The following is a 23713-nucleotide window of genomic DNA, read 5'->3' as shown; positions in this document are numbered from 1 at the left end:
ACCTTGAAATGTGTTTCTCTTACAGGCTTTATAATACGAGGGCCGTTCAGAAAGTAAACTCCGGTTGATTTAAAAAAATACACCAAGTTAAATAAAAATATTTTAATATATACATCTTACAACTACATCTTTGCACTATTTTTCTACATAGTCTCCATAGCGATTGAGGTACTTATCGTATCTCTTCACAAGCTTTGAAATTCCTTCTGCATAAAAATCACCCGCTTGTGCCTGGAGCCAGCCTGTGACCGCATCTTTGAGCTCTTCGTCGTCATCAAACCGCTGTGACCCGAGCCATTTCTTCAAATGCATGAAGAGGTGATAATCACTTGGCGCCAGGTCTGGGCTGTAAGGTGGATGGTTGATAACGTCCCACTTGAAGGACTCAAGAAGGGCCGTTGTTCTGCGAGCAGAGTGAGGGCGGGCGTTATGGTGCAAAAAAACGATACCGGAAGTCAGCATACCACGGCGTTTGTTCTGTATAGCCCGTCGTAACTTTTTTATTGTTTCACAGTACACGTCTTGATTAATGGTCGTACCACGTTCCATGAATTCAACCAACAACACCCCTTTGGCATCCCAAAACACCGTTGCCATCAGTTTTCTGGCAGAAGAATCTTGCGAGGCTTTTCTTGGTTTGGTAGGCGAATTTGAATGTGCCCACATCTTTGATTGTTCTTTTGTCTCAGGGTTCACGTACTTAATCCAGGTTTCGTCACCGGTCACGATTCTGTTTAACAATGGTTCTCCTTCGTCCTCATAACGTGACAGAAAGTCTAATGCAGAGGCCATTCTTTGAGTTTTGTGGTGGTCGGTAAGAATTTTGGGCACCCATCGTGCACAGAACTTACGGTAACCCAATCTTGCTGTCACTATCTCGTACAAGAGAGTCTTAGAAATCTGTGGAAAACCAGTAGATAACTCCGACATTGAGAAACGTCGATTTTCACGAACTTTTGCATCAACTGTCTGAACGAGTTCGTCAGTCACCAATGATGGTCTACCACTCCTCTCTTCATCATGAACGTTTTCTCGTCCACTTTTAAATAAACGTACCCATTCATGGACAACTCCTTCACTCATAACTCTTGGTCCGCACACGGCACAAAGCTCACGATGAATAGCTGCTGCAGAATATCCTTTGGCTGTAAAAAACCTTATGACAGCACGCACTTCACATTTGGCGGGGTTTTCTATTGCAGCACACATTTCAAACTGCCACAAAAACTAAACTAGCGCAGGTACGACGTTCACTCGACCACGGCTTGATGCCGACTGACCTGTTGAGCGCGTGAACGCACAGATGGCGTCGCTACTCCCCCCACAACCCGCACTGTGACCAATCGGAGGTTACTTTCTGAACCGCCCTCGTAATACCGTTGCGTCGCTTTTAACGACTTTACTGGCCAACCGTAGGTGCGGTAGTCGAGTCAACGAAGGTATAGGTATGGAAGGGTTTGAAATCGGTACAGTATTCTACGGTTAAGGAGTGGTACAACCGATTTAAAGACGCTACACGTCGGTGAAGAGTGATGATGATGATGATGATGTTTGGTTTGTGGGGCGCTCAACTGTGCAGTCATTAGCGCCCATACAAAATCCCAATTTTTACATAGTCCAATTTTTTCACAGTCCAGTCTAGCCACTCTCACAAATGATGATGATGACGCAATGATGAGGACAACACAAACACTCGGCCACCGGGCAGAGAAAATCCCTAACCTGGCCAGGAATCGAACCCCGGACCCGGTGGGTGGACTGTGAGCCACACTCCGATCGGCCATCAACATGCGGAAATAACTAGATCGTTGAAAGCTGTGGTGATTGGGACCATCGTGTGACTATCATAGAAATCAGGTTACCCTCCATTCAGAGGCTGTTGCACGCAGCAACCGTTACTTTGATTTTTAATTAATACGAGGGCGGTTCAGAAAGTAACCTCCGATTGGTCACAGTGTGGGTTGTGGGGGGAGTAGCGACGCCATCTGTGCGTTCACGCACTCAACAGGTCAGTCGGCATCAAGCCGTGGTCTAGTGAACGTCGTACCTGCGCTAGTTTAGTTTTTGTGGCAGTTTGAAATGTGTGCTGCAATAGAAAACCCCGCCAAATGTGAAGTGCGTGCTGTCATAAGGTTTTTTACAGCCAAAGGATATTCTGCAGCAGCTATTCATCGTGAGCTTTGTGCCATGTACAGACCAAGAGTTATGAGTGAAGGAGTTGTCCGTGAATGGGTACGTTTATTTAAAAGTGGACGAGAAAACGTTCATGATGAAGAGAGGAGTGGTAGACCATCATTGGTGACTGACGAACTCGTTCAGACAGTTGATGCAAAAGTTCGTGAAAATCGACGTTTCTCAATGTCGGAGTTATCTACTGGTTTTCCACAGATTTCTAAGACTCTCTTGTACGAGATAGTGACAGCAAGATTGGGTTACCGTAAGTTCTGTGCACGATGGGTGCCCAAAATTCTTACCGACCACCACAAAACTCAAAGAATGGCCTCTGCATTAGACTTTCTGTCACGTTATGAGGACGAAGGAGAACCATTGTTAAACAGAATCGTGACCGGTGACGAAACCTGGATTAAGTACGTGAACCCTGAGACAAAAGAACAATCAAAGATGTGGGCACATTCAAGTTCGCCTACCAAACCAAGAAAAGCCTCGCAAGATTTTTCTGCCAGAAAACTGATGGCAACGGTGTTTTGGGATGACAAAGGGGTGTTGTTGGTTGAATTCATGGAACGTGGTACGACCATTAATCAAGACGTGTGCTGTGAAACAATAAAAAAGTTATGACGGGCTATACAGAACAAACGCCGTGGTATGCTGACTTCCGCTATCGTTTTTTTGCACCATAACGCCCGTCCTCACTCTGCTCGCAGAACAACGGCCCTTCTTGAGTAATTCAAGTGGGACGTTATCAACCATCCACCTTACAGCCCAGACCTGGCGCCAAGTGATTATCACCTCTTCATGCATTTGAAGAAATGGCTCGGGTCACAGCGGTTTGATGACGACGAAGAGCTCAAAGATGCGGTCACAGGCTGGCTCCAGGCACAAGCGGGTGATTTTTATGCAGAAGGAATTTCAAAGCTTGTGAAGAGATACGATAAGTGCCTCAATCGCTGTGGAGACTATGTAGAAAAATAGTGCAAAGATGTAGTTGTAAGATGTATATATTAAAATATTTTTATTTAACTTGGTGTATTTTTTTAATTCAACCGGAGGTTACTGTCTGAACGGCACACGTAGATTTCAGCTATCAGTCGTACTTTGGAATATTTGTTGGCAGATCTAGACTTCGGCCAGCAACTAGCCATTCTCAGTGCGCTGTCCTGTCTTGGTCAATGCATGTAATGCCTGTTGGTCTGGATTTGTACACAGTTCATGAAATACTAATTTTTGCCTTGAACTGTGTACAAAGCCAGACCAACAGGCATTACATGCATTGACCAAGACAGGACAGTGCACTGAGAATGGCTAGTTGCTGGCCGAAGTCTAGATCTGCCAACAAATATTCCAAAGGACGACTGATAGCTGAAATCTATTAATTACATATCATAGAAATTGCATTGTGACCAAACATTTGCCCACAAAGAGAGTGTCGGCGAAATCAGCATCGTCACAATATACATAAATGACCTTGCGGAACATCGGAAGTTCACTGAGGCTTTTTGCGGATGATGCTGTGGTATATCGAGAGGTTGTAACAATGGAAAACTGTACTGAAACGCAGGAGGATCTGCAGCGTATTGACGCATGGTGCAGGGAATGGCAATTGAATCTCAATGTAGACAAGTGTAATGTGCTGCGAATACACAGAAAGTATGATCCCTTATCATTTAGCTACAATGCAGCAAGTCAGCAACTGGAAGCAGTTAATTCCACAAATTATCTGGGAGTAGGCATTAGGAGTGATTTAAAATGGAATGATCATACAAAGTTGATCATCGGTAAAGCAGATGCCAGACTGAGATTCATTGGAAGAATCCTAAGGAAATGCAATCCGAAAACAAAGGAAGTAGGTTACAGTACACTTGTTCGCCCATTGCTTGAATATTGCTCACCAGTGTGGGATCTTTACGAGGTGGGGTTGATAGAGGAGATAGAGAAGGTTCAACGGAGAGAAGCGCGCTTCGTTACAGGGTCATTTAGTAATCGCGAAAGCGTTACGGAGATGATAGATAAACTCCAGTGGAAGACTCTGCAGGAGAGACGCTCAGTAGCTCGGTACGGGCTTTTGTTGAAGTTTCGAGAACATACCTTCACCGAGGAGTCAAACAGTGTATTGCTCCCTCCTACGTATATATCGCGAAGAGACCATGAGGATAAAATCAGAGAGATCAGAGGCATACATGTGATTACCTATTCACGCAATTTGGGTGCATAGATCCTGAGAAACCAGTACCCAGAACAACCACCCCTTGCCGTAATAACGGCCTTGATATGCCTGGGCATTGAGTCAAACAGAGCTCGGATGGCGTTTACAGGTACAGCTGTCCATACAGCTTCAACATGATACCACAGTTCATCAAGAGTAGTGACTAGCGTGTTGTGACGAGTCAGTTGCTCGGCCACCATTGACCAGACGTTTTCAGTTGGTGAGAGATTTGGAGAACGTGCTGGCCAGGGCAGCAGTCGTGGATTATCCTGCTGAAATGTAGGGTTTCGCAGGGATCGAACGAAGGGTAGAGCCACGGGTCGTAACACATCTGAAATGTAACGTCCACTGTTCAAAGTGCCGTCAATGCGAACAAGAGGTGACCGTGACGTGTAACCAATGGTAGCCCATACCATCACTCCGGTAGATACGCCAGTATGGCGATGACGAATACTCGCTTCCAATGTGCGTTTACCGCGATGTCGCCAAACACGGATGCGACCATCATGATGCTGTAAACAGAACCTGGATTCATCCGCAAAAATGAAATTTTGCCATTCGTGCACTCAGGTTCATCGTCGAGTACACCATCGCAGGCGCTCCTGTATGTGATGCAGCGTCAAGGGTAACCGCAGCCACGGTCTCCGTGCTGATAGTCCATGCTGCTGCACACGTCGTCGAACTGTTGGTGCAGATGGTTGTTGTCTTTCAAACGTCTCCATCTGTTGACTCAGGGATCGAGATGTGGCTGCACGATCCGTTACAGCCGTGCGGATAAGTTGCCTGTCATCTCGACTGCTAGTGATGCGAGGCCTTTGGGACCCAGCACGGCGTTCCGTATTACCCTCCTGAATCCACCGATCCCATATTCTGCTAACAGTCATTGGATCTCGACCAAGGCGAGCAGCAATGTCGCGATACGATAAACCGCATACGCGATAGGCTACACTCTGACCTTTATCGAAGTCGGAAACGTGATGGTACGCATTTCTCTCCTTACACGAGGCATCAGAACAACATTTCACCAGGCAACGCCGGTCAACTGCTGTTTGTGAATGAGAAATCGGTTGGAAACTTTCCTCGTGTGAGCACGTTGCAGGTGTCTCCACCGGCGCCAACCTTCTGTGAATGCTCTGAAAAGCTAATCATTTGCATATCACAGCATCTTCTTCCTGTCGGTTAAATTTCGCGTCTGTAGCACGTCATCTTCGTGGTGTAGCAATTTTAATGCCCAGTATTGTTCTAATGCCCATCATGCCCCGCCGCCAATTGTGCGCTTTGAACATCCTAGCACAAACCATTCAGACGTCCTGATTATTTCATTTCATATAGTTCTCTAATTGTCACCCTGTACTTCCGCCATGCTGTGTAGCAACAAGGCAGCAACTTGAAATTACTCAACAAAGTTGTAAAGAACTGTCAAAGTTGCACGGAAGTTAGTGTTTATTAACTGACGACTAGTTTCATATCTGTCCAGTTGCGAATCACCCACCTAAGTCATTCGACATCCATTACGTGTGAACTCTGGGCACTTAGCATGTGTGTGTGTGTGTGTGTGTGTATGTGAGTGTGTGTGTGTGGGTGGGTGGGTGGGTGAGTAAGTGTATGGCTGAGTGCAGCATACTATTGGCAAAAACTACCGTACTGTGCTGCATGCAGCGAAAGAAGATGGCGTACGTATCTACATCTACGTGATCACTCTGCTATTCACAATAAAAAGCCTGGCAAAAGGCTCAATGAACCACCTTCAAGCTGTCTCTCTACTGTTCCACTCTCCAACGGCACGAGAGAAAAGCAAGCACTTAAATTTTTCTTTGCGAGGCCTGATTTCTCTTATTTTATCGTGATGATAATTTATCGCTATGTAGGTTGGTGCCAATAGAATGTTTTCGCAATCGTAGGAGATAACCGGTGATTAAAATTCCATGAGGAGATCCCGTCGCTAGGAAAAACGCCTTAATGATTGCCACTCCACGTATCATGTCTGTGGCACTATCTCCCCTATTTCGCGATAATACAAAACGGCCTGCCTTTCTTTGAACCTTTTCGATGTCATCCGTCAGTCCCACCTGATGCGGATCCCACACCGCACAGCAGTACTCCAGAATAGGGAGAACAAGCGTGGTGTAAGCAGTCTCTTTAGTAGACCTGTTGCACCTTCTAAGTGTTCTGCCAGTGAATCGCAGTCTTTGGTTTGCTCTACCCACAACATTATCTATGTGATCGTTCCATTTAGGGCATTTCTAATTGTAATCCCTAAGTATTCACTTGAATTTACAGCCTTCAGATTTGTGTGACTTACAGCGCAATCGAAATTTAGCAGATTTCTTTTAGTACTCATGTGAATAACTTCACACTTTTCATTATTCAGGGTCAATTGCCACGTTTCACACCATACAGATATCTCATCTATATCATTGTGTATTCGTTTTGGTCATCTGATGACTTTACAAAACGGTAAGTGACAGCATCATCTGCAAACAATCTAAGACGGCTACACAGATTGTCTCCTATGTCGTTAATATAGATCAGGAACAATAGAGGGCCTATAACTCTTTCTTGTGGAACGCCGGATATTATTTCTGTTTTACTCGATGACTTTCCGTCTATTACTACGAACTGTGACCTTTCTGGCAGGAAATCACGAATCCAGTCGCACAACTGAGGCTATATTCCATAGGCACGCAGTTTGGTTAGAAGACGTTTGTGAGGAACGGTGTCGAAAGCCTTCTGGAAATCTAAAAATTTGGAATCAATTTGACATGCCCTGTCGATAGCACTCCTTAATTCATGAGTATAAAGAGCTAGTTGTGTTTCGCAAGAACGATATTTTCTGAATCCGTGCTGACTACGTGTCAATAAATGGTTTTCTTCGAGGTAGTCCATAATGTTCGAATACAGTATATGTTCTAAAACCCTACTGCAAATCGACGCTAGTGATATGGGCCTGTAATTCAGCGAATTACTCCTACTTCCCTTTTTGGGTATTGGTATCACTTGAGCAATTTTCCAGTCTTTAGGTACGGATCTTTCTGTGAACGAGCGGTTGCATATAATTGCTAAATATTGAGCTATTGTATCAGCATACTCTGAGAGGAACCTGACTGGCGTACAGTCTGGACCGGAGGCCTTGCCTTTATTAAATGATGTAAGCTGCTTCGTTACTCCGAGGATATCTACTTCTATTTTCTCATCTTGGCAGATGTTCTTGATTGGAATTCAGGAGTATTTACTTCGTCTTCTTTGGTGAAGGAGTTTCGGAAAACCGTGTTTAATAACTCTGCTTTAGTGCCAGTGTCATCAGCGACTTCACCCTTGTTATCGCACAGTGAAGGTGTTGATTGCGTCTTGCAACCAGTGTGATTTATGTATGACCAGAATCTCTTTGGGTTTTCTGCAAGATTAAGAGACAGAGTTTCGTTGTGGAAATTATTAAAATCATCTCGCATAGAAGTACGCGCTATATTTGGAACTTCTGCAAAACTTTGTCAAGTCTAGAAGCTGCCGCGCGGAGTGGCCGCGTGGTTGGAGGCGTCACGTGACGGACCGCGTGGCCACTCCCGCCGGAGGTTCGAGTCCTCCCTCGAGTATGGATGTGTTCATAACGTAAGTTAGTTTAAGTAGTGTGTAAGTCTAGGAAATGATGACCCAAGCAGTTTGGTCCCTTAGGAATTCGCACACATTTGAACCTTTTGACTAGAAACTGGACATTCTAAAGGCTAATGTCGTGTCGAAGCAACCACTCTCGCCTTTCATTAGATGTTCGTCTGAGTTCAAAGTAATCATCACGCCACACCCCATTCACGATATCTTCCAAGTACGCCTTCCCAGACCGTCCTAACACTGTCTTACCCAGCTCCTTCCCTTCAAGAAAGTTAATGATGAAAGTGTTCTGTCTGATGGCCTGTCCAGTTAATTTAATATTTCCTATTTCCACGTGTTTTAATAATCTTCTCTCGTCGTCAACTTCCCTCAAGACCTCAAGATTGGTTTGTCTTTTCTTCCAGCTCCTTCTTGTCATTTTGCGCCATATTCACATTCTAACAGCTTCAAGTCCATTCCCATCTATTTAAGACTAAAATAAAGTTTTACTTCCTTAGAGCAGTGTACTCCACACAAATGCAAATGATTGAGATCTATATTCATGTGTTTCCTTGTTAAAAATTTTTCTTAATAATAAGTGACTGTTTTGCCAGTGGAATCATTCTCTTCATTACTGTTAAATACTTGTTGTCCTCTATTAATATACACATCAAGAAAAGTTTTGCATCACCTCGATTCCGAGAGTTCCGAAACTGTACAGAAAATTGGAATAGAGATCAATACAAACATAATTTCCGCCAGTTTTATTGCTCATGAAAACCACACATTGCATCTTGTACCACCAAACAGCGAGATCTTCAGAGGTGGTAGTCCAGATTGCTGTACACACCGGTACCTCTAACATCCAGTAGCATGTCTTCTTGCATTGATGCATGCCTGTATTCGTCGTGGCATACTATCCACAAGTTCATCAAGGCACTGTTGGTCCAGATTGTACCACTTCTCAATTGCGATTCGGCGTAGATCCCTCAGAGTGGTTGGTGGGTCACGCAGTCCATAAACAGCCCTTTTCAATCTATCCCAGGCATGTTCGATAGGGTTCATGTCTGGAGAACATGCTAACCACTCTGGTCGTTATCCTGAAAGAAGTCATTCACAAGACGTGCACGATGGGGGCGCGAATCGTCGTCAATGAAGACGAATGGCTCGAAAATATGCTGCCGATACGGTTGCACTGTCGGTCGGAGGATAGCATCCATGTATCGTACAGCTGTTATGGCGCCGGCATGACATGACCACCAGCAGCGTACGTCGGCCCCACATAATGCAACCCCAAAACAGCAGGGAACCTCCATCTTGCTGCACTCACTAGACAGTGTGTCTCAGGCATTCAGCATGACTAGGTTGCCTCCAAACACGTCTCCGACAATTGTCTGGTTGAAGGTATATGCGACACTTATCGGTGAAGAGAATGTGATGCCAATCCTGAGCGGTCCATTCGGCATGTAGTTGGGACCATTGGTACTGCACTGCACAGTGTCATGGTTGAAAAGATGGACCTCGCCACGGACGTCGGGAGTGAAGTTGCGCATCATGCAGCCTACTGAGCACAGTTTGAGTCGTAACATTACGTCCTGTGACTGCACCAAAAGCATTATTCAACATGGTGGCGTTGCTGTTAGGGTTCCTCCGAACCATAGTCCGTAGGTAGCGGTCATCCACTGCTGTAGTAGCCCTCGGGCGGCCTGAGCGAGGCATGTCATCGACGGTCCCTGTCTTCTGCTTTCCTCCATGTCCGAACAACGTCAGTTTGGTTCAGTCCGAGACGCCTGGACACTTCCCTTGTTGAGAGTCCTTCTTGGAACAAAGTAACAATGTGGACGCGATCGAACCGCAGTATTGACCGTCTAGGCACGGTTAAACTACAGACAACATGAGCCTTGTATCTCCTTCCTAGTGGAATGACTGGAACTGATCGGTTGTCAGACCCTGTCCGTCTAATAGATGCTGCTCATGCACGGTTTTTTACATCTTTGGGAGGGTTGAACTGTCAAAGGGACTGTGTCTGTACAGTCAACGTTTTTCTTCAGGAGTTTTGAGAACCAGGGTCATGCAAACCTGAGCATACACACATACACTCTATATATATATATATATATATATATATATAGCGTGTATGTGTGTATCTTCTCTTAAATCTTCTCTTAAATCACCTGATCTACAGAACCAAATTTGGTGCCCATATTGTGTGCTAAATGAGAATAAGCACTGTGGAGGTTAGAAACTCATAGCTCCCATAGGAGTGGAGGTATGGGGAAAAATAATTTTTCTACTGGTGACAGGTAGCCTACCCTCTATTATAGGAATATTGTGCATGTAGTATCAGCATGTGTTTCAGGAGCTACATGTGTGGATGGGCATGCACATGAGCAGAGTGAGGAGGAGTTAGGTGGGCATACAGAGAAGGGTGAGGAAGTGATGGACAGATAATAGTCGGGGGTGGACAGACATAGAGGAGGGGAGATGGTGATGAACAGAAGGAGGGGGCAGAAGGGAGGTAGTAATATGTTGTGTGGGTAATACTGGCATGCCTTGAAGGGGCTAAATGTGTGGGTGGTGATGGCTGAGGAGAGAGAGGAGGAAATAGATGGATAGTAAGAGAGGGATTGAGGAGGAGATGCACAGAGGAAGTTGTGAGGAGCAGATGGATAGAGAGGAAGGGGTGGAGGAGATGGACAGCAGGTTTGTGGAGGACAAGACAGACAGAGAGAGAGGGTGAGAGAGGTGGACAGAGAGGAGGAGGGGGACAGACAGAGAGAAGGGTCAGAGGAAGTGGACAGAGAGATGAGGAGGAGGAGCCATGCAGAAGGCAAGTGAAGGGCGGTGTAGGGTAGGTGGAAAACGAGGAGGGGGTGGAGGTGATGGGCAGTGACAAGGGGAGGAGGCTATGGACCGAGGGTGGTGGAAGAAAATATGGTTGGAGAGAGGGTGTGTATGGGCAGGGGGTGGTGGAGGAGAGAGGGTGTGGAGAAGAAGAACAAAGAGGGGGGAGGAGCAGGTGGGGAGGTAGAGTGGTAGGTGGAGATGGACAGATAGAGGTCGGGAGATGAGGTGGACAGAGAGATGGGAGGTGGGACCAGGTTATAACACTGCCGTCTGCTACTGTTATACCATAATCTTAAAGTTGGAGGCAGGTCGTGAAATAAAACTATGTTGTTAGAGCAATTATGGTATAGAGCAACAGAGCAGTGTTACTCTCTAAGAGGAATTTTGTTTTGTTGACCGTGTTGTACCTAACGGAGGTGGCTTATCGGAATTAAAAGTCGGAATTACGTAAATATTTAAACAGTAACAGACAATATTTTACCCCTCTACACTGTTCAAAGAGTAAGGAAAACGGTCGCCAGCCTAATTAGGCAAGAGAATTATTGACATTCTTGTTTAAGAAAATAAGTATGAGTAACTTTAATGGACAAACGCAACCTATATTTTGCCACACGCGAGTGCAATGAACTCTGACACCTGCATATGTTCACGGTTAAGACTGGAAGCTGACAGAACAGGACAGACTATTTGCATAAATATAACAGATCACGAAACACACTATTACTTTCAGGGCATATTCAAACTAAATGGTTTTTATAACATCACTATTAATATTCACTGCAGGATCATAAATTGGACATAGGTCAAGTCTCTCTCAGTTAAATACTTTACTATTTAAAATGAAAGTTAATTGGAATCCACTAACAGGTTGCTTCTCACTATCTTTTGAATAAAGAAATTATTGTTTTCATAAACAGTGGTCTTCCCGTTACTTGTTACCTAGCATTAGCACAATAGGCAAACTGTGGATCCTGTTATACTATTAATATGCACTTCCAATACACAAGAGATACAAACACTTAGCAAACATGAATATATAACTGTTCACTATTGCAGTTTTCCACTTTTTCTACAGTGAAACGTAATGTTGACAAATTTGCAAGAAACTGACTCACCTTTTAAAATATACTACAGGCAGCACTATGATCATTACCTAAGCAACATTTTATAAGCCTCAGTTTTAAGAGCTTTTAATCTTTAAAAGAAACTGCAAATTGTCTTTATTACCACAGTCTTCTACTTTCAAGTAAATGGTTAAATAGGAGACTTTGAAACTACACAAAATTTTGAATTAGACTGTTCCCATCCCTGGGAGGCTGTCACAAGACTACATTTACTACCTCCCACAATTTCACTATATCCACAGTAAATCTGAACACTCCCTTCTTACCAAAGATCTAACAAATATTATTTAATGTTCTGAGGCTTTCATTTTTTCCACAAACTAGGACACTCGGTAATCATAGTTTAAATGGAGAAGAACCTGAGAGGTGTGATAGGGAAAAAATCAAGGTAGGTACATGAATTCAATTATAAGTTACCTTATATTTGAGCACACTAACGCATCCAATAAGCTGATCCTTCACTGTACATTATTATAGTATTCCGTTACAGTGATTGCTCAGTGTGGTGGCAACTACATGTTGGCAGGTGGATTTGCAGGCAGAATTGCTGGACTCTGTCCCTTCTTGGTGGCGATGATGGATACCATTTCCGGAATCGTTCCAGCTATTTATCCATTCATCCGAGGCATTGTAAAGCGGCAGGAAAAGCCTCTCTCGTAACCAACACAATATACAACTTTTACATGGGCAGTTCACAGTTTGGTAGCTCGTCCCCCACTGACTCTTGTTCCACGTTTTCTTTCTAGGCCAACCACAACTTGCGCGCGCTACACAGTTCCGTTCCCGAGGGGAACTACCACACCTTTTACACACAAACTAACTAAGAACCCTAAGTGAGGATCAGCAGTTTACATAACAGCAACCAAACGCATTAAATAAAACAGAACATTTGCACATATTGACGTTTCTACAAAAAATTAATCACACAGAAATTACAAGTATATACAGTAAGTTTTGTTCCCTCCAAATGGGACAAAGAATTTAAATAACAGATATACTATATTGCATAGAGTCAAACCACGACATCAAAGTTTTAACAAAGAAGGGAGTATACAATTTTATGTTATCGATTCAAACACATTTACAGATACTCAATATTATAACATTAAACCAAAGCAAAAAGGCAAAATAAAACCGTACAGCATTAGAGCTATGGTGTTACAAGGTAGACTCAGAGAGAGACGATGAGGAGGTGTGTGCAATGTATGTCTCAAACACATACTTGGGAGCAAGGCTAGATTCTTCCATTCTTCCCATTTTTCTTTTTGGTCATCAGTCTACTGACTGGTTTGATGCGGCCCGCCACGAATTCCTTTCCTGTGCTAACCTCTTCATCTCAGAGTAGCACTTGCAACCTACGTCCTCAATTATTTGCTTGACATATTGCAATCTCTGTCTTCCTCTACAGTTTTTGCCCTCTACAGCTCCCTCTAGTACCATGGAAGTCATTCCCTCATGTCTTAGCAGATGTCCTATCATCCTGTCCCTTCTCCTTATCAGTGTTTTCCTCATATTCCTTTCCTCTCCGATTCTGCGTAGAACCTCCTCATTCCTTACCTTATCAGTCCACCTAATTTTCAACATTCGTCTGTATCACCACATCTCAAATGCTTCGATTCTCTTCTGTTCCGGTTTTCCCACAGTTATTTTAGTTTTTTCAGTTTTAACTGGACATTTTAAGAGTGCCTGATAGGACTTATAACATCCTATTGATTTCTTTTTCGGAATCCGCAATAATTACGTTGTCATAAGAAAATCTGATACGGCTTATCCTATGACTGTTGACTTTTTATTTTCCTTTTGTCTTCTCTTTCAGGACGTGGCTCGCATTGCTTGTCCGAAGTGGTAGTTAAAATTTTATGACGGTGTGTTTGACAAATGGACGCCGTGTGTGCAGAGTGCGTGACGGAGGTGCTGGACGCGGAGGCGGGAATGACGGCGGCCCGGGCGGTGCTGGGGGCGTACGTGGAGGCGCGCATGGCGGCCGCCGCCCCCGAGCTGGCGGCCGTGCTGGGGGCGGAGGCGGCGGCGCGCCTCGTGGCGGCGGCGGGCGGCCTGCACAAGCTGGCGCGCACGCCCGCCTGCAACGTGCTCGCGCTCGCCAAGGCCGCCGCCGCCGCCTCGGGGGCGGCGGGGGCGGCGCGGCTGGGCGCGGGGGCGGGCGCCGCCGCCGCCGCCGCCAGCCTGCTCGCCTGCCCCACGCTCATGGATGCGCCGCTGCACCTGCGCAGGAAGGTAATTCTTACCCCGTCTTCTCCAGGCGAGAACTGTCAGTATTCGTCATTTAGTTTGCAGCTCTTGTAGTAGCCACAGGTGGTACAGACAAGCCGTCGTGTGAATTACTTTTGAACACATTATCCGAAAACTTGAGCAGCTAAGTCGACAGCCAACGCGTAAAGCCGTCGGCACACGGACTGTGCATCGAACGTTGAGCGTGCCGAGTTTCTGACGTCACAGCGTTGAACAGCACGTTCGGGAGTCTTTCCGAACGTGCAGAGCAATATCTGGCATGTCAGATTTTCTGAGCGTGCGTCTGAGCGTTGACCAATGAGATGGCACAACGCCACCTACGTCACACGCACGCCGTCTCCCTTCAGTACAGAATTGTGAGGCGCAATATTGGTATTCATTTCAAGCCTATATGTACAGGGTGATTCAAAAAGAATACCCCAACTTTAAAAATGTGTATTTAATGAAAGAAACATAATATAACCTTCTGTTATACATCATTACAAAGAGTATTTAAAAAGGTTTTTTTTCACTCAAAAACAAGTTCAGAGATGTTCAATATAGCCCCCTCCAGACACTCGAGCAATATCAACCCGATACTCCAACTTGTTCCACACTCTCTGTAGCATATCAGGCATAACAGTTTGGATAGCTGCTGTTATTTCTCGTTTCAAATCATCAATGGTGGCTGGGAGAGGTGGCCGAAACACCATATCCTTAACATACCCCCATAAGAAAAAATCGCAGGGGGTAAGATCAGGGCTTCTTGGAGGCCAGTGATGAAGTGCTCTGTCACGGGCTGCCTGGCGGACGATCCATCGCCTCGGGTAGTTGACGTTCAGGTAGTTACGGACAGATAAGTGCCAATGTGGACTCTCCATACAGTTGATTGTGGAATTTGCAGCTCTGTGCTAGCTCTGCGAGTCGACTTTCCTGGGCTGCGAACAAATGCTTGCTGGATGCGTGCTACATTTTCATCACTCGTTCTCGGCCGTCCAGAACTTTTCCCTTTGCACAAACACCCATTCTCTGTAAACTGTTTATACCAACGTTTAATACACCACCTATCAGGAGGTTTAACACCATACTTCGTTCGAAATGCACGCTGAACAACTGTCGTCGATTCACTTCCGCCGTACTCAATAACACAAAAAGCTTTCTGTTGAGCGGTCGCCATCTTAGCATCAACTGACGCTGACGCCTGGTCAACAGCGTCTCAAGCGAACAAATGTACAACTAAATGAAACTTTATAGCTCCCTTAATTCCCCGACAGAAAGTGCTTAGCTCTGCCTTTTGTCGTTGCAGAGTTTTAAATTCCTAAAGTTGTGGTATTCTTTTTGAATCACCCTGTATATATACCGTTCCGAGCTCCAGAAAATTGAGAATCACTGGAAAACCCGTTGTTAACTGTGCGAGTCGTTCCAATAAAATAATGAGAAACATCATATTCGTGGTAAAAGATTTATTGTAACTTGCGTAATATGAGAGTATGCTATTTGAAGACAGCAATGCACTGAGGATGCACCCAAAACGCGTTGTTCTTGGTACAATTTGTTATAATTAAATTTCAGTTAGTAACATAGTTACGATTAAGGTTTTTAGAAAGTGGTAAGAAACTATGATTTGCAACGAAAGGTGTGCTGTTGCTTTAGCGTAATGAATAGCGTCACTGTCCTTTTTGTTGGGGCGGTGGTTCGCGTCCTGACACAACCAATTTTTTTTTTCCTAACATTCGCGTTTTTATTAGGTTCTGATACGTTATTATTAGTTTAATGTAAGTATAGACTATGATATTTGATGTTATGTAAATACAAGTTCATCTTTTTTGAGGGGTGACTTTGTTCGATTGGCTTGATCTACAGGACACCCTGCGCTACTTGTGTAAAGCTATTTTGCTCCTTTTTCTTTTACGCTTCGTAATTCACGCGTTGCAAAGATTCTGCTACTGGGTAGGAACAGTGATCAAGTAAAACTGACGTTGGGGTTTTACTAAAATGTGGGAGTTATGAAATAATGTTTACCTTGTGCAGAGAAGTATTCCAAATTTGTACCGCACTGTTTGTAATAGAACTATTATATGTCTCTGTCCTTACTGATTGGACGTGGTACTTTCCTTTTCGTGGACGATGGAGGAAATGCGCGTTTTAATAGAGCTAACATGGGAATTTTACGCGCGCCCGTTCAGTAAACAGTGTGGTTTACCAACTAGAAACATCCCTCAACTGCCGCTGGAGTGCGTTGCGATCGCGTATACCACGTTGGGGCCCACGTACCGTGTGCACAAGTCGCATCGTTGCTGAGCGTTCAGCAGCACGTTGAACTCGGCACGGTCGACGTTGACTTTCGACAGCACGGTCCGTGTGCCGACGGCTTAATGGAAATATTTTAGATCTGGTAGCCACGAACAGACCAGACCTCATCGACGGTGTCAGTGTTGAGACAGGGATTAGTGATCGTGATGTTGTCATTACGACTATGGTGACAAAAGTTAAAAAGTCGGTCAAGAAGGCTAGGAGAGTATTCTTACTAGTAAGAGCAGATAAGCAGTTGTTAGCATCCCACTTAGTAAATGAATCGACTTCATTTACTTCCGGTACGATGGACGTGGAAGAATTATGGGCAAATTTTAAACACATTGTAAATTGGACAAGTATGTGCAGAAAAAGTTGGTTACGGGCGGAAAAGACCCACCGTGGTTTAATGGCGCGATTCGGAGAATGCTCAGGAAGCAAAGACAGTTGCACTCGCGGTACAAGAAAGAGCGGGAGAATGAGGACAGGCAAAAGTTAGTAGAGATTCGTGCTGCTGTAAAAAGAGCGGTGCGCGAAGCATACAACCACTACCACCGTCGTACCTTAGCAAAAGATCGTGCTGAAAACCCAAGGAAATTCTGGTCTTACGTAAAATCGGTAAGCGGGTCGAAGGCTTCCATCCAGTCACTCACTGACCAGTCTGGCCTGGCAACGGAAGACAGCAAAACGAAAGCTGAAATTTAAAATTTAGCATTTGAGAAATCTTTCACGCAAGAGGATCGTACAAACATACCGCCGTTTGAGTCTCGTACAGCTTCCCGTATGGAGGACATAGTGATAGACATCCCTGGGGTTGTAAAGCAGCTGAATGGGTTGAAAATAAATAAATTGCCAGGTCCTGATGGGATTCCAATTCGGTGTACAGAGAGTACTCTACTGCATTCGCTCCTTACTTAACTTGCATTTATCGCGTATCTCTTGCCCAACGTAAAGCACCTGGTAAAAAGCGCAGGTAACGGCTGTATATAAGAAGGGTTGAAGGACGAATCCTCAGTATTACAGAACAATATCCTTAACATCGGTTTGTTGCAGGATTCTCGAACATATTCTGAGTTCGAATATAATGAATTTCCTTGAGACAGAGAAGTTGTTGTCCATGCATCAGCACGGTTTTAGAAAGCATCGCTCCTGCGAAACGCAACTCGCCCTTTTTTCACATGATATTTTGCGAACCATGGATGAAGGGTATCAGACGGATGCCATATTCCTTGACTTCCTGAAAGCGTTTCACTCGGTGCCGAACTGCAGACTCCTAACTAAGGTACGAGCATATGGGATTGGTTCCCAAGTATGAGTGGCTGGAAGACTTCTTAAGTAATAGAACCCAGTACGTTGTCCTCGATGGTGAGTGTTCATCGGAGGTGAGGGTATCATCTGGAGTGCCCCAGGGAAGTGTGGTAGGTCCGCTGTTGTTTTCTATCTACATAAATGATCTTTTGGATAGGGTGGATAGCAATGTGCGGCTGTTTGCTGATGATGCTGTGGTTTGCGAGAAGGTGTTGTCGTTGAGTGACTGTAGGAGGATACAAGATGACTTGGACAGGATCTGTGATTGGTGTAAGGAATGGCAGCTATCTCTAAATATAGATAAATGTAAATTAATGCAGATGAATAGGAAAAAGAATCCTGTAATGTTTGAATACTCCATTAGTAGTGTAGTGCTTGACACAGTCACGTTTTAAATATTTGGGCGTAACATTGCAGAGCGATATGAAGTGGGACAAACATGTAATGGCAGTTGTGGGAAAGGCGGATAGTCGTCTTCGGTTAATTGGTAGAATTTTGGGAAGATGTGGTTCATCTGTAAAGGAGACCGCTTATAAAACACTAATACGACCTCTTCTTGAGTACTGCTCGAGCGTTTGGGATCCCTATCAGGTCGGATTGAGGGAGGAAATACAAGCAATTCAGAGGCGGGTTGCTAGATTTGTTGCTGGTAGGTTTGATCATCACGTGAGTGCTACGGAAACGCTTCAGGAACTCGGGTGGGAGTCTCTTAGAGGAAAGGACGCGTTCTTTTCGTGAATTGCTACTGAGGAAATTTAGAGAACCAGCATTTGAGGCTGACTGCAGTACAATTTTACTGCTGCCAACTTGTATTTCACGGAAAGACCAAAACGATAAGATAAGAGAGATTAGGGCTCGTACAGAGGCATATAGGCAGTCATTTTTCCCTCGTTCTGTTTGGGAGTGGAACAGGGAGGGAAGATGCTAGTTGTGGTACGAGGTACCCTCCGCCACGCACCGTATGGTGGATTGCGGAGTATGTATGTAGATGTAGATGTACCCATGTTTGCAGACAGAATTACCGGCTTTCATGTTCTCCTGTTACGCGAGCAACTGTTTTATAGAAGCCCAGGCACGCGTCAGCACCTTTCTGCCACAGTCTTTATTCAGTTACGTAAAATGCAAACATGTTTTAACTATGCCGTAAAACTGGGCAACTCTGTGACTGAGATATTACTTCGTGACAACAACACTTTTCAGCAGTTTATTCTTAAATATTGTAACTCAGGTCGACATGCAAGATACAGAGTGTTTGTTTTAAACGAGACAACTAAATATGTCGAGGACGACGCATCACTACAAAAAAAAAAAGTTCAAGAAAAGTAGATATCAATAAAGTGGACATTTGCCTATATTACAACTGGCCAACTCCTTACCCCTCCTGCGTGGACGGGGGCAACTTTGTACTTTCAACACGAATCCCTCCAATTTTTACTGCATGTTCAGATTCTTCGCCAAAAAATACTTATGGTGTACTCAAACCATTGTTTACCATTCGTGGTGAATGGCACTGTAGCCAACAAATACCAGGTGTGCATCTTTTTGAAATTAAGAAGTGACGCATATGATTCTACACTTCATTTATGATGTCAATGTAAACCATTGTTTTCTAACAGTTGATACTGATGTTATGCTCTTGAGTATTACAAATGTTAGCCTGTCGGTCAGCTGAGTGGTCTAACGTACGGCTTTCCGGAGTGGGAAGGAGCGCCTGGTCCTCGGCATGAATCCACCCACACTAGGTCCAGTGACCCGCCTTGTCTGTAGATGGATTTTAGGCGGTTTTCCATCGCCTCGGTGAATGCCGGCTGGTTTCCCTTTTTCCGCCTCAGCTGCACTATGTCGGCGGTTGCTGCGCAAGCAAGTTCTCCACATACGCGCACACCACCATTACTATACCACGAAAACACAGGGGCTACACTTGTCTGGTGTGAGACGTTCGCCGGCCGCGGTGGTCTAGCGGTTCTAGGCGCTCAGTCCGGAACCGCGCGACTGCTACGGTTGAAGGTTCGAATCCTGCCTCGGGCATGGATGTGTGTGATGTCCTTAGGTTAGTTAGGTTTAACTAGTTCTAAGTTCTAGGGGACTAATGACCTCAGAAGTTGAGTCCCATAGTGCTCGGGGCCATTTGAACCATTTGAGACGTTCCCTGAGGGGGTCCACCAGGGGCCGAACTGCACAGTAACCCTGGGTTTGGTGTGGGGCGGGCGGAGGGGTGAAGTGTACTGCGGCAGTCGTCATAGGGTTGTGGACCACTGCGGCTGCGGCGGGGACGGAGCCTCTCCATCGTTTGTAGGTCCCCAGTTAACATACAATACAATTACTAATGTTCTTGTACAGTACAAATAATATGGCGAGACATGGACTTTAGTAGCAAATAAGCTACTTGTACGGTAATGTAGTTTCCTATTCCCTCAGAACTGATTGTGATGAGTCTCAAGACATCGGAAAGCCTGATTTCGGTTGGCGCCCTGCTATCCCGCCATTAGGGTGACTGATTTGGGTGTGTGTTTCCATCCAACCGTTATAACTTTTGCGATGGCTGCTATGCAGTGCCGGCCGGTGTGGCCGTGCGGTTCTAGGCGCTTCAGTCTGGAACCGCGTGACCGGTACGGTCGCAGGTTCGAATCCTGCCTCGGGCATGGATGTGTGTGATGTCCCTAGGTTAGTTAGGTTTAAGTAGTTCTCAGTTCTAGGGGACTGATGACCACAGATGTTAAGTCCCATAGTGCTCAGAGCCATTTTAACCACTTTTTTGCTATGCAGCTACTGGCTGAATACAACTCACAGCCACTGTAATAATATAAACTGTCCAAGAAGTGTTAGTGACTGGCACACCTGCCATGGACACTCACCAGAATCAAGTGCTCCAGCGGTGAGAGGCAAGGGGACTCACCAAAATCAAGCAGCCTGATCGTGAGAGGCAAGCAAGGCGCACCAAAATGGAGCACCTCAATGGTGAGAGGCAAGGGGACTCACTGAAACCAGGCAACATCACGGTGAGAGGCAAGGGGATGCAATAAAATCAAGCACCCCATTGGAGAGAGGCAAGGGAACTCATCAACATCAAGCACCCAAATGACGAGAGGCAAGGGGCTCACAAAAATCAAGCAACCTGATGGTGAGAGCAAGGGGACTCACCGAAATCAAGCACCCCAATGGTGAAAAGCGAGGGAACTCACCGAAATGAAGCAACACGATGGTGAGAGGCAATGGGACTTACCAAAATGAAGCACCCCAATGGCTAGAGGCAAGGTGACTCACTGAAATCAAGCACCCCAATGGTGAGGGGCAAGGGAACTCATCAAAATCAAGCGCCCAAATGACGAGAGGCAAGGGGGCTCATTGAAATCAAGCACCTTAATGGTGAGAGGAAAGGGGACTCACCAAAATCAAGGAATGCGATCGTGAGAGTCAATGGGTTGCACCAAAATAAAGCACCCCAATCATGAGAAGCAAGGGGTCTCACCAAAATCAAGCACCCCAATGGTGAGAGGAAAGGGGACTCACCGAAACCAAGCAACCCAGTGGTCACAGGCAAGGGAACTCACCAAAATCAAGCATCAAAATGATGTGAGGCAAGGGGACTCACCAAAACCAAGCATGCTGAGAGGCAATGTGACTCATCAAAATCAAGCAAGCCTATGGTGAGAAGTAAGGGAACTCTCCAAAATCAAGCACCCCCAATTTTTGAGAGACAAGGGAACTCACTGAAACCAAGGAACCTAGTGGTGAGAGGCAAATGGACCTACTGAATTCAAGCAGCCCATTGGTGAGACGCAAGGAGACTCACCGAAATCAAGCATCCAAATGGTGAGAGGCAAGGCGACTCACCGAAATCGAGCATCCCAATGGGAACATAACAGTATTGCATATACGTCGTTTTTCCTGCATGATGCTGACCGTAATTTCTAACCAGATATTGAAATAGCTAACCATTTTGTACTCTACTACCAAATTTGCAAGACGAAAGTAAATTGCGAACATCAGTACCAACCATCTGAACACTAAAGTTTACATTTTCATTGTAAATGAAATTAAGAATGAAATTCGTCACTCTTTAGTTCCAAAAGCGGGCACACTTGATATTGGTCGATTCAGCGCCGTCTACCAGGAATAGAAAGCAATTGTTTGAGTAAACTGTACGTATTTTTTGGCGTAGGATCCAAATATGCAGTTAAAACGGGGGGTTCCCATTTGAAAATACAAAACTGACCACGACCACGCAGAAGGTGTGGTTAGGTGGCCGGTTGTGCCACAGACAATTTCCCCTTTCCGCTTAACAGATGTAACTTTTCACGTAGAACATTTTTTTTCTTACGATGCATGATGTCCAGACATTTAGTTGTCTGAAGTTATATACACTCCGTATATCTCTGCTGCAGGGCTGCCATTAGTAACGGAAACTATGGGTACGTGCCTCACACTTGAGCTGGTCACAAAGATATTTTGTTTACTTGTGGAAAAATGTGTTTGTAGATTTCTGGGAAACATTGTGCTACTGCCAATAATTTTGAAGAGCTGAGTAACGGAAGGTACGTTGATATAAATTAGTTATATGCTAACACCATTCTGTACAACAGATAACTGTTAAAAAGAGTTCTCCACTCATTGGAAAGCAAATAAGATTATATGGGTAGCTTTGTGGCAGCACACATACCTGAAGAAAAAATGTAACAATTGAAACGGTAGAGAAGAAGTCCCATTAATGAAATTAGGAATATTTGTGAACGGTTCAGTAAAAAAAGACAAATATTTATTTTTTATTATACCTTTTTTTCTAAATATAACGTACTGTTCGTCAGAATATTATATCATATGAGTAACGACTTCGTTTTCCTCATAGCACTGAACTTGTTAAGTGCCTAACAGGTTGAACTATTACCTTGTTTATAGGATATTGTGCTAAATGTAAATGTTGTACCCTGTTCTTCCTCATACGATTCCACTGAACAAATACTTAAATACATACACACATACATACATACATTAAAAATAGAGGAAAGTAAAACATCTGGATGTGGTACTGACACACTTTACGAAACGAAGTGGTTTGGATGCAAATATCTACGTTTCCTGGATGATATGGAACTGTTTGAGATATGGCTGGCTTTGATAGGAGTCTCCTGATGCCAGAAAACGAACAGCAAGTCTTTGGTTCACAGGGATTGGTTTTCTGAAATTTGTGTCTTTCTTTGAAACAACTGGTCCTATAATATTCAACAACATTTCAAAATCTGACGGCGAGATCCTAGTGAAGTTACGAAAGCCAGAACCGTCTTCCAAATTCAGCTCACAAAGCATGTCATTCCCGCCACGTCTTCTATAGTACATTTTGGTCCACCGACGACGACTACATCGTTTTCTTCGTCTGTTCATTTCGGTAAGTATTATTAATGCAACACCAAATGTCATTAATTCTTCCTCTTCTTGGTGTGAATACACAAAGTAACCTATCAGTTCACCGCAGCAGACTATGCGAATAAGTAGAAATGTTGGTCGCTAGTGCAAACGGGAATGCGAACAACGAACAATGTTGCCAACATGTTGAGGGAACAAGTTGCACACATTGTTCCGAACAAAAACACGTTCTCATCTCAATGTAAACGCGCCTTAATATAGGGTGACACACAATAACGGGATTGTTTGAAATGAGTAGTGGCAGCCATCAGCAGATGGCATAACTGCGGGTTCGCAACAGTTAGCGAGTAAACAATCCCCAGTGTCAGTAATCATGCATCAGTGGAACGGACAACAGCGTGTGTTAGCCATAAAAAAAATGGCTCTGAGCACTATGGGACTTAACATCTATGGTCATCAGTCCCCTAGAACTTAGAACTACTTAAACCTAACTAACCTAAGGACAGCACACAACACCCAGCCATCACCAGGCAGAGAAAATCCCTGACCCCGCCGGGAATCGAACCCGGGAACCCGTGCGTGGGAA

General features: G+C 44.7%; 1 protein-coding gene across 1 annotated transcript in view; it reads left to right on the top strand.

Annotated features, from left to right (window-relative positions):
- Nucleotides 1-23713, top strand: part of LOC124553344 (U4/U6 small nuclear ribonucleoprotein Prp31-like) — a 153344-nt gene that overhangs the window by 45928 nt on the left and 83703 nt on the right. Inside the window, exon 3 of the mRNA XM_047127219.1 lies at nt 13835-14067. Coding sequence (XP_046983175.1) covers nt 13835-14067 — 233 coding nt within the window. The remainder of the gene's footprint in view (nt 1-13834; nt 14068-23713) is intronic.

Source organism: Schistocerca americana, chromosome 11, assembly GCF_021461395.2.
Source record: "Schistocerca americana isolate TAMUIC-IGC-003095 chromosome 11, iqSchAmer2.1, whole genome shotgun sequence".
In the NCBI taxonomy this organism is placed as follows: Eukaryota; Metazoa; Arthropoda; class Insecta; order Orthoptera; family Acrididae; genus Schistocerca; species Schistocerca americana.
This window is presented reverse-complemented; position numbering and strand designations above follow the sequence as displayed.